We start from the raw sequence: 12,276 nt of genomic DNA, 5'->3' as shown, positions 1-12,276 counted from the left end.
CGTTGCGTATCTTTCAAAGTGCTGTAAAGAAGGCAAAGTCTGGCTTTTTATCCAATGTCGTTGCTGCTAATAGCCATAAGCCTAAAGTTCTTTTTAGAGTTTTTAATTCTCTTGTTGACCCTTTGGCTTCAGATCATGAGCCATCATCTAACATGCTATGTGAAAGCTTTCTAAAGTTTTTTACTGACAAAATTTCTGGCCTTATGCATTCCACACTCGTTGCTGTAGAACCCTTAATATCCCCCTTGTGTCCTGCTGTTTTTGATGAGTTTGAACCAATTACGTTCCCTTATTTGTCGGACATAGTCAATCAACTACGTCTTGGGAATTGCTCTACTGACAGTATCCCTGCTCCTTTATTTAATGATGTTTTTAGTACTATTGGATCCAGTATTTTAACTTTGGTCAACACCTCTCTCTTCTCAGGTGTTGTTCCAACTTCTTTTAAGCATGCTGTTGTACAGCCCCTCTTAAAAAGGAAGAATTTAGATCCATCTGTCCTTGGTAATTGTCGGCCCATTTCTAAGCTCCCTTTTTTATCAAAGGTCTTGGAGAGAGTTGTTTTTAACCAACTACAAGCCTTTTTAGCAGAATTTGACATTTATGAAAAATTTCAGTCTGGTTTTAAGTCCGACCATAGTACTGAAACTGCCCTTTTAAGAGTTCTTAATGATCTTCTCATAGCTGTCGATTCAGGAAGCCCTGCTATATTAATCCTTTTAGATCTAACAGCAGCTTTTGATACTGTCAACCATTCGATTCTTCTGTCTCACCTTGAACAGTGTGTGGGTATTAGAGGCTCAGCACTTGATTGGTTTAAATCCTATTTGACTAACAGAAGTTTTTTCTGTAAGTATGGGTGAATATTCTTCTTCTGTAGCCTGTCTTTCCTGTGGTGTGCCTCAAGGATCTGTCTTGGGCCATTACTGTTTTCTTTATATATCCTACCCCTGGGGTCAGTTTTTAGGAAATATAACTTGTCTTTTCATTGTTTTGCTGATGATATTCAGATGTATTTTCCAATGAAATCTAATGCTCTAAATTCATTGCAGATTTTGTTGAACTGTCTTTCTGACCTGAAAAATTGGCTAAACATGAATTTTCTGTATCTTAATGAAAGCAAAACTGAGATTCTTTTGCTCGATTGTGCTGACCAGTTGAGGACCTCTGTTGCCTCTCTTGGACACTTACGGTCATACATCCATCAATCTGTCAAAAATCTTGGTGTGATCATTGATGGCTCCTTTAACTTTGACAAACAAATTAGTTCTGTGGTGAAGAGTAGTTTTTTCCAACTGAGATTGTTGGCCAAAGTAAAGCCCTATCTTTCTTGTAAGGATTTTGAAAGAGTCATACACGTTTTTATCATGTCTAGACTGGACTACTGTAATTCTTTATATGTAGGTTTATCTCAGTCATCTCTTCGTCGGCTCCAAATAGTCCAGAATGCTGCTGCTCGACTTTTAACAGGGACCAGAAAGCGTGAGCATATTACTCCAGTTTTAGCCTCACTTCATTGGCTTCCTGTTAATTTTAGAATTAATTTTAAGATTTTATTGATTGTTTTTAAGATTTTATCTGGGCAGGCACCTCTGTACTTGTCTGATCTTATTCATGTTCATACTCCTGTCAGAACATTAAGGTCTGCCAATCAGATGATCCTAAAAATTCCAAGGTCTAGACTTAAAAACAGAGGTGATCGAGCTTTTTCAGTTGTGGCGCCGAGTCTCTGGATTGCCTTGCCATCTCATATTAGATCAGCTCAGACTGTTGCTACATTTAAATCTTTGCTAAAGACGCATTTTTATGGTCTGGCTTTTAATTCGAGCAAATCTTGACATTTTGTATTTATTTAGTTATTATATTTTTGTCTGGATTTTTGTTTGTGTGTTGATGTTTTGTATTTTATGTGTTGCCTGTGAAGCACTTTGGTCCATTCTGGTTTTTAAATGTGCTATATAAATAAATTTGACATTGACATTGACATTAGCTGATTTAGGTTCATCTTGGACAGCAGGTTCCTGAAACTTTTTCATAGTCCTCATACTCATTGATGATGGAACAAGTTAGTTGTTGTCGAGCTATCCTACAAAGTCTGCAAGCTCCCGTCTTTTGAGCAATGTCAGTCTTTTCAAATCCAAACCACCCTCTCGCGTAGAAATTAAATCTAAGGCGGTAGACTGAGATGCTGGCGATGTCTGAATTTCTTCCTCTGGCGCAGTGTGTTCTGAGAAAGAGCACCCTTTGTATGCTTTGGAAAATGTTGAAAATTGTGAATCATCCCTAAGCGTAATGTAACGTGAGGCCGGTGCAGGTGGAGAGGCTAGCAAAGTTAGCTAGGACTAGCTCTAGCCATGCCTGAGTAACTCAGAGATGCAGCCAACAAGGTTCAAAATACAGTGCCTTTATTTGGCAGAACTTAGGACCAACAAATACCAGGTCTCCACTGCACTACATAGGCAGGTTATACATGACAGTGGGAATGCAGTGAGCAACCTGCATCCAGCTCATCACAAAGTCATGTTCGCTCTCCAAGATGTCGGCTGGGGGGCATCAGCGGTGTCCTGCAGTGGTTCTCAGTCCAACACATCACAACAAGGAAGAAGTACCACCTTGTGGCATCATTCGGCCTTACGACATATCCACATCCCTTTGCTCTGGCTGTTACAGTAAACACTTCCACCTCCTATAATGATCATCCTAGAAAATCAAAAACCACTGTAACCTATATAGAAGCACAGGACTGCATAATCCATTTTGATTTCTGTGACATAATAGACTGTGGAGAAAATAGAGAGGCACAATGGACTTGGTGTGAAGTATTTTCCAACACATGGACACACACTAAGAATCCTGGATGAATCCATATTTACTGCTTAGTTTATTTAGACAGTGTATTTTATAATTAAATTATGTATAACGTAAAACTTCACTGTGAAGTCTTACAGAGTCAGTGCTAGTATTTGAAAAGTATAAGTGCTTGATATTTTAACTCCATTGTGAAAGAAAATATGTACAGTAATTCAAAATAAATAATTGTGTTTATATGTTCTCATCCCATGACACCAGTGGGATGCCAATTGTTTTCAAATTTCAATATATTTCTATACAATCATTATTTATATTTATTTATTTCTGCTGTAAATAGAAAACTTTTTATGATTCAATGCCACGACCCATAATAGCTTTTTTTGTGTTCAGTTCTGGTCTCAACAGGATTATGTAACATTTGGGTCCAAGTAATGCGACCAAAAGGCCAAAACTTGAGGCCAGGATAGCAAATACCTCCACTGCATCTGCAAGATTTCCTGGTGAGCTGATATAAGCAGGAACAAAGGCCACCCACACAGCACAGAAGATCAGCATGCTGAATGTGATGAACTTGGCCTCATTAAAACTGTCAGGAAGATTTCTTGCCAGGAATGCAATCAGAAAACTGAGGAAAGCCAGCAGGCCAATATAACCCAATAAGACTGCAAAACCAACAGTGGACCCAACTGCACACTCATAAACTATCTTATCATTGTGATATTGGGTGTTTTTATGTGGAACTGGAGAGGATGAGGCAAGCCAGGTAGTGCAGATGGCTGCCTGAATAGATGTAAGAACCAGAACTGTTCCTCTCTGCTGCATAGCACCAAACCACTTCAGACTGGCTCCCCCTCCTGGCTTGGAGGCTTTGAACACAGCCAGAACAACCATGGTTTTAACCAGGACGCATGAGACACAAAGCACAAAGCTGATCCCAAATGCTGCATGCCTGAGTTGGCATGTCCAGAGCCTGGGTCGTCCAATGAACAGCAGTGAACACAGGAAACACAACTTAAGTGAGAGCAATAACTGGAAACTAAGTTCTGAATTATTGGCACGTATTATAGGTGTTCTGCGATGGTAAATAAAGATCCCAAGAACAACAGCACATATCAGTGTGCCCAGCAATGAGGTTGCTGTCAAACAGATACCCAGAGGCTCATGGTAGGAGAGGAACTCTGTCTTCTTAGGTACACAGTGGTTACGCTGGGGGTTTGACCAAAAGTCCTCCGGACAACTGGTGCACTCCAAGGAGTCTGACAAAAAGGGGAAGATGGTGAAATGCATACTATATTTAATATAAATGAATTGAAATTAAATATACCATGCTGAAAGATAAACACCTACTGCTCTTATTAGTGATTTTTCCCTCTGAACAAGGAATGCAGTCAAAACAGCATTCAGGTTCCCCCTTCTTTCTCATTATGTGGGTACCAGGAGGACAGCTCTCACTGCATACTGATCGAGGTGGCTATTGGATAAAATTAAATAGTACTTACTACAATGACATATACTGTACATGTTACAAAAGGTAAAAGTCTGTAAAACCATATATAACCTTCTTGAATTCAAAGTTCCAGAAGATTTTGTCTTCATCAAGTATGAGTTCTTCATCTTTGAAAGCTGACCTCTTAACCTCACCCACATTCTGAACTTTAGTGCTTCCATCAGGGAGCCACAACCAGTTCATCACATCATAAATTGGCAATGCATCACCATTCTCTTCAAATGACACTTGATCGCCAAATGGAGTGGTGAAGTTCACCCTTTCCAAGTAATAAACAAGCTGTTCAGAAGGGATTTATAAGAAATAAATTACAGTTTTGGAAAAATGACAATTACTTTTTACAGTAGCAAACAGTAGCACCTGCTATTCAAAAGTCAGATAGATATAATATTACACATATTATTGTATACCTGACTATAGAAATTAATTACATTTAAAAAAGACATCACTAATAATGCTGTATCCATATACTGTTTAATAATCTCTCTGATCTTACATCAACCACTTCTTTCATCAGGAGTACAAAAAATGTTTGAGCTCACTCTTGCTTTTCATAGTTAATCTCATGGCACTGTTTGTAATCCCCCAGGATAATGTGGGATTAAATTACTTTCTGTTCTGAAAGTAATTATAAAATAAAAAAATAGCCATAGATGGAATGCAAACTGATAACACACCTGCCATGGCTCCAGTGTTTGCAAAGTCGCACAGCTGTTCCCACTGAAAGGCCCTCTTCCTGGCTTGCACCGCAGCATGTCATCCAGGGAATATGCCAGAGCATACACAGCTTTGTACACATTGTACTCAGGCCGGAGGTTGGAATTGTCCAAAAGCTCACTGTCCACATTTTGTAGATCTTCCTGTCCAGTACATAGTACACCTCCATCTTCCACCCAGCCTGCTGGAGCTGGTGCAAATCTGCACTGAAATGTGAATTCCCAAAACTGATTTACCTGAAATATATTGAAACCTGTTTGTTAGAAACAACGACAATAAAAAAAAAAAAAAAATCTTTGTAACTACCACAGTTAAGTACCATAGTTTAATGTTAAATTCTCACCATGATATTTACAAAGTTTTTGTCATGATGTAGGTCAGGACGTATTTGTAACAGGAATTCTCTGAGCCCTGGTATTTCTCCTCGACGAATGGCGATGCCCAGTGTACCACCCAGGTATGGCATAAGCTGAGGTGTTTGCAGCACAGCAGCTGCTGTCCAGGCTTCACTGGCCATCCACTGCAGACCTGTTACATTCTGCCTCACTACCTGTGCATTGTATTGTACCAAATGTATGAAGTTATTTTGCAACTAGCCACTAATTTAGTAATTTTATCATGCCATCGAAGTAGCTGCTCATAAATAAAAATAAATAAATATAAAGTTATAATGAAATAATTCTACATGATTATTTTTCTGTACCCATTCACAAAGAGACAAAAAAAACATGTTTTACACAGTATAGTGATCTAGCTCTTTATAACTACTACTAATAAAATTGTTATAATCAAACCTCTTCCATGAGGTTTATCATGCGACTCTCATGTGCAAAAACAATGACAACTCGAGCTGTGGATTTTTTCATCACATCCACAATCCTCCTGATTTCATCTGTGTCTTTGTCCCAAGGCAAAACCTCAAAGTAAGCCAGGCAACCTTCACCAGACAGACTCAGCTCAGATTGTAATGATCTGGCTGCATGAAGTCCATAATCATCATCACTGATGAGCAGACCTACCCAAGTCCAGCTGAAATGTTTTAGAATCTGAATCATAGCACGTACCTAAGTGAAAACAGATTAAAAGATAAGTGCATAGACTTGAAAAATCCTTCACTGCAGTATCTGTTCATCAGCTTTTACAGCACACCATATCATTATTATTGCAATTTAGCTTTGTTCTCTGAGAACATGCTGTAGTTAAATAGAGTGTAACTATAAAAAGTCACACATATGTATACTTGTTAATATTTCATATCATTATGAATTTGGCTATAAAACTGGAATTTCCTTCCTGATAAAACACTTTAACTTTTTCATTTTAATTTTCCTGATATATTTTCACCTGGAAAGCATCACTTGGGATCGTCCTAAAGAAGGATGGATACCTTTGACGGTCACTCAGGCAGGAACATGTGGCAAAATAACTGACCTGTGAAAAATACTGACTGAATATTGTGCAAATATTCAAAACCTTTAATGTCTGTTTTAACCTTTTCAGGCTGACACAGTGTATCTTTGTATTACATTTGGAACTGTAATAATGCAAGAAAACTATCACATGGTTAAGAAGAAAACTTACCATAGGTACTCTGTACAAACCTAAGATGTTAGAGATAGCAATAGAAGCTGTAGAGGAAGAATCACCCACAATTGCTAGGACTGGAGGATTTCCAACACATGTATCATCTAACATAATTTGCTCCTCTTGACCACTTGCTAATGACAATGCGGCATGGAAACCAATTCCAAGGTTGACACAGTTATCATATACTATGTATCCAAGAGTCACATTTGGCAGACAGTTGGCGTTTCTGTTGATCTCATCAATAGCAAAGGCCATGGTTTGTGCAAGCCTAAATCCTAGGACATAAAAACTAACAAAAAAAGTTGTTTTATTGAAAAAATACAACAGGATACTTGGAAAACATGTTGCAAAGTTACTAATGATACAAACAGTTAAGGATCTGAATAACAACAATTAAAGAATGGTGTTAACTGCTTGAGATATAACTTATGTATTTATATTGGCATTGATTTGACACAGTCCCCCCCCACCCCCACCCCCACGCCCACCCCCACACCCCATTGTATACATACCCATGGCAAGTAGGCTGTTGTGGCTTTGAAGTAAAAGACAGATCAGGAATACTTGAAAAAAAGTGGACTGGAAACAGTCCACCCAGAATGACATCCCCACTCTTGTGCATTCCATTTACATGAAACTGCCCCTGCCACTGACAGGAGGTGGTAAACAAAGAAGAGGATAGAGCAGAAGAAAAGTAGGAACACAGCAAAATGAGCAAGAGTAAATCTGTTTGTAAAAATGACCACATGGCAGCTTTGTGATTTTGTGAGCCTACTCATTAGGTTTATTGCTTTGCCATTCCCTTTTATTGACATGTTGTGTTGCTTATGTTGCATACCACCCATCGGGGGAAAAGAAGGAACAGGGCAGGGCCTAAAATACATTTCATGTCAGATTGCTTTTGTATCCAGGTAGACATACATAACATGCATCCATCCAACCATTTATTTTTCTGCTTGAATTAGTTATCAAAAAAAACTCAGATTTTTGTATGTTTTGCTGATTTCATATTTTATATCTTTCAACTCATATAAAGGAAGAATGAATATTCTTGTAGTTCATCCAACGCACAAGGTGGACACAGAGAAATGCATATCGATATTATAATTCATGTACAGCGAGGTTCATGCTGAATGGCTCAAAAAGACTATTTTTAAAAAAAAATCCAGTCTGACTAACTCTGAGTGTAAACTTAACATATCATCAGAATATTTTTGTTTTTTATTTATTTATCTATTTACTTGAGTGCCACACTCAGTGGACTTCAGTGTGCATGTGTTAAAGTATCTGTTTGCATTTTCCCTGTTGGGAAAAGTAAATTTTCTTCCAGCTTTGTATTTTCAGTTTAAAACTTGAGTACATTCAATTCAGTTCAGTTTTATTTATACAGAGCCAAATTACAACAACAGTCACCTCAAGGCACTTTATATTGTATGGTAAAGAACCCAACAATCAAACGACCCCCTATGAGAAAACACCCTTTTAACATCAAGAAACCTCTGGCAAAACTAGGCTCAGGGAGGGGCATCCATCTGCTTCAATGGATGAGGGTTGAAGGAAGGGAGATAGGACAAAATACATGCTGTAAATAAATGCAGAGTGGTGTATAAAGACATAGAGACTGACAAGTGGTAAAGAAACACATGGGAACCCACAGCAGCTTAGGCCTATTGCAGCATGTTGGGTTGGATCCCTTTTCGAGGAAGGTGCTGTGATTCCTGTTCTATGCACCTGCATCTCATCTTGTAATCATGCTGGGTATTTATAGACCAGTGGAAGCTCCTGTTCTTCGCCAGAGAGTCAGCGTCAGCTGTGTGGTAACTCGACTCGATCTACCAGTTTAATGTTGTGGATGCCTTTTTGCATTTTGCCGCCTCTTGTTTTATCACTACAGGGTAACTACCTGCCCTACTCACCTCTCTCCAGGAGGACTGCTTTTCACTGTAGCCTCAGGTCTACATGTGTAGCCTCAGGTCTACTGAGCTCCTAGTGGGCTGTGGATGGCCTGGGCCCCCTGGGTCCTTCCCTATTTGCCTCTGGATTGCGAGGGGCATGGTTGCAGTTTCTTGCCCTCATTGTTGAGTACATTCCATGACAGAGGCGCATACACACATTACTGCAAACAGCAAAATTGTGTGTATGTGTGTATATGTGTATCTACTTTTCTTCGATTATTGTTTTTCCTTTCTCCCCTTTGTTTCTCTCCCCCCTTCCTTTTTTTCTCTCTCTCTCTCTTTTTTATCCCTCTTTTCTATCCCCTTCCTTATTGCCTGTCAGGCCTGGTATAAATAACTAAATGAAAAAAATAAAAATACAAACATTAACAAGAATAGCCTATAGAAAACTTATAGAGCTGTCCTTGTAAAAGCAAATATGTTTAGTACATCAGTGCATTTGGATCATCATTCCGATTGCAAAAACTGAACATGAACATGTCCCAATAGCCCAAGAGTCCAATCAGGCTTGGTTAGCCTGTGGGACTCCGGAGGGACTCCAGTGACCTCACTGGGGTCGAGGTCACTGAGGTAGTTAAACAACTCCTTGGTGGCAGGGCCCCTGGGGTGGACGAGATTCGCCCTGAGTTCCTGAAGGCTCTGGATGTTGTAGGGCTGTCTTGGTTGAAATGCATCTGCAACATCGCGTGGAGATCTGGGGCAGTGCCATTGGATTAGCAGACCGGGGTGGTGGTCCCCAGCTTTAAGAAAGGAGACCGGAGGGTGTGCTCCAACTTTCGGGGGATCACACTCCTCAGCCTCCCCGGAAAGGTCTATGCCATGGTGCTGGAAAGGAGCGTCAGTCCGTTAGTCGAACCTCGGATTCAGGAGGAACAATGTGGTTTTCGTCCTGGTCGTGGAACGCTGGATCAGCTCTTTATCCTCTCAAGGATATTCGAGTGTGCGTGGGAGTTTGCCCAACCAGTCTACATGTGCTTTGTGGACTTGGAGAAGGCATTCGACCGTGTCCCTCGGGGTATCCTTTTGAAAGGTCCTGCGGAGTATGGGGTGTCTGGCCCGTTGTTGCGGGCCATTCAATATCTGTACAACCGCAGTGAGAGCTTGGTCCGTATAGCCGGTAATAAGTCGGATTTGTTTCCTGTGGGTGTTGGACTCCGTCAGGGCTGCCCTTTGTCACCGATTCTGTTCATAATTTTGATGGACAGAATTTCTAGGCGTAGCCAGGTGGCGGAAGGCTTCTTCCTTGGTGGCCTCAGAGTCTCATCTCTGCTCCTTGCAGATGATCCAGTCCTGTTGGCTTCATCAGGGGGTGGCCTCCAGCTTGCAGTGGAACGATTCGCAGCCGAGTGTGAAGTGGCCGGCATAAGAATAAGCACCTCTAAGTCTGAGGCCATGGTCCTCAGCTGGAAAAGGGTGGAGTGCCCTCTCCGGCTCAGGAACGAGTTCTTGCCCCAAGTGGAGGAGTTCAAGTATCTCGGGGTCTTGTTCACGAGTGATGGGAGAAGGGAGCGGGAGATCAACAGGCGGCTCGGGGCTGCTTCTGCAGTGATGCGGATGCTGCACCAGTCTGTCGTGGTGAAGAGGGAGCTTAGTGTAAAAGCGAAGCTCTCGATTTACCGGCCGATCTACGTTCCTACCCTCACCTATGGTCACGAGCTTTGGGTAGTGACCGAAAGAATAAGATCGCGAATACAAGCGGCAGAAATGAGTTTCCTTCGAAGGGTGGCTGGCCTCTCCCTTAGAGATAAGGTGAGGAGTGCGGCCATCCAGGAGGGGCTCAGAGTAGAGCCGCTGCTCCTCCACATCGAAAGGAGCCAGTTGAGGTGGCTCGGGCATCTGATTAGGATGCCTCCTGGCCGCCTCTTGGGTGAGGTGTTCTGGGCATGTCCCACCGGGAGGAGGCCCCGTGGTAGACCCAGGAGACACTGGAGAGATTATATCTCTCAGCTGGCCTGGGAACGCCTTGGGGTCCCTCCAGATGAGCTGGAGGAGGTGGCTGGGGAGAGGGAAGCCTGGGCTTCTCTGCTTAGGCTCCTGTCCCCACGAACCGGCCCCGGATAAGCGGAAGAGAATAGATGGATAGATGGAAGTATGAACATGTATGTATGAGCATTTCTATGGAGTTAAGGTCAGGCGAGTTTGCTGGCAAATTAAGAGCAGGGATACCATGGTCCTTAAACCAGGTACTGGTAGCTGTGGCACTGTGTGCTGGTGCCAAGTCCTGTTGGAAAAGGAATTCTGCATCTCCATAAAGTTGGTTAGCAACAGGAAGCATGAAGTGCTCTTAAACTTCCTGGTAGACAGCTGCGTTGACCTTGGACCTCAGAAAACACAGTGGACCAACACCAGCAGATGACATGGCACCCCAAACCATCACTGGCTATGGAAACTTTACACTGGACCTCATGCAACATGGATTCTTTGCCTCTCCTCTCTTCCTCCAGACTCTGGGACCTTGATTTCCAAAGGAAATTGAAAATTTACTTTTATAAGAGAACATAACTTTGGAGCACTCAGCAGCAGTCCAGTCCTTTTTTGTCTTTAGCCCAGGTGAGACACTTCTGATGCTTGTTCAAGAGTGGCTTGACACAAGGACTGCGACAGCTGAAACCCATGTCTTGCATACGTCTGTGCATGGTGGTTCTTGAAGCACTGAGTCCAGCTGCAGTCCACTCTTTGTGAATCTCGCCCACATTTTTGAATGGGTTTTTTTCACAGTCCTCTCCAGGGTGCGATTATCCCTATTGCTTGTACACTTTTTTCTACCACATCTTTTCCTTCCCTTCGCCTCGCTGTTAATATTCTTGGACACAGAGCTCTGTGAACAGCAGCCTCTTTAGCAATGACCTTTTGCGTCTTGCCCTCCTTGTGCAAGGTGTCAATGGTCGTCTTTTGGACAATTGTCAAGTCAGCAGTCTTCCCCATGATTGTGTAGCCTACAGAACTAAACTGAGAGACCATTTAAAGGCCTTTGCAGGTTTTTTGAGTGAATTTGCTGACTGGAGTGTGGCACCAGGTGTCTTCAATATTGAACCTTTTCACAATATTCTAATTTTCTGAGATACTGAATTTGGGGTTTTCATCAGTTGTCACTTACCACATGTTTTAGACATTAAGGTGAGAAAAGGAGCAGAGCTTTCACCTGGGGGTGAAATGGACCAGGTGGCAACAGTGGATGTTGAACAGTCTGACTCACCAAAATGTACAGTGAAGGTGCACTGGGAGCATTTAACAGAGGCCCCTTACCATGAGATTTTCAGTTCCCAACTCCTACAGACCCATGACAGCGTACCAGGGGAGGCTAGGAATTCTGAATGCTGAGGTGGCTGTATTAAGTTCCGATCTTTGGGTGCTGGGCGCCTGTCATGGTGTCAGGATTTCAAACCAAGAACCAAACTAGGAAACACAACATAATACACTTAACGGAATATCAAGGAACAAAAAGCACATAACGCTGGGCAATAAATAAAATAATTATATATATATATATATATACAAACACGTGATATTTCCTACCATTGAATGGACAATAAGCAAATTTTGTGAGTGATAATTAACATCGATTGTTTTTTTAAAATAATACATTAACAACAGTGTTTAGTGGTTGTAATTGTTATATAATAATGTATAAAAATTAAAACCACTAAACACTGTTGTTATTGTTATACATTTTTATATAATAAATCCCAACAGTTTTAT

General features: G+C 41.4%; 1 protein-coding gene across 1 annotated transcript; it reads right to left on the bottom strand.

Annotated features, from left to right (window-relative positions):
• Positions 1 to 3,156: 3,156 nt before the first annotated feature.
• LOC115790448 (extracellular calcium-sensing receptor-like) lies at positions 3,157 to 7,370 on the bottom strand. Its single transcript, XM_030744263.1, has 9 exons — positions 7,135 to 7,370; positions 6,617 to 6,911; positions 6,380 to 6,466; positions 5,830 to 6,099; positions 5,379 to 5,585; positions 4,996 to 5,271; positions 4,370 to 4,597; positions 4,159 to 4,282; positions 3,157 to 4,067 (listed from the first exon to the last, which is right to left on the bottom strand). Exons 1-9 carry the CDS (start codon positions 7,368 to 7,370, stop codon positions 3,157 to 3,159), a joined length of 2,634 nt encoding a protein of 877 aa, XP_030600123.1.
• Positions 7,371 to 12,276: the final 4,906 nt, after the last annotated feature.

The sequence above is a fragment of the Archocentrus centrarchus genome, chromosome 13, assembly GCF_007364275.1.
Source record: "Archocentrus centrarchus isolate MPI-CPG fArcCen1 chromosome 13, fArcCen1, whole genome shotgun sequence".
Classification (NCBI taxonomy): Eukaryota; Metazoa; Chordata; class Actinopteri; order Cichliformes; family Cichlidae; genus Archocentrus; species Archocentrus centrarchus.
Note: the sequence above shows the minus strand (reverse complement) of the source record. Positions and strands in the feature narration are given on the sequence as shown.

Coding starts and splice junctions, on each gene's coding strand:
- LOC115790448 (XM_030744263.1), bottom strand. CDS start 7,370: ATGTGGTCATTTTTACAAACAGATTTACTCTTGCTCATTTTGCTGTGT. Junction 6,467..6,616: donor GTTTGTACAGAGTACCTATG/GTAAGTTTTCTT, acceptor TATTTTTCACAG/GTCAGTTATTTTGCCACATG. Junction 4,283..4,369: donor GGAACTTTGAATTCAAGAAG/GTTATATATGGT, acceptor TTTATCCAATAG/CCACCTCGATCAGTATGCAG.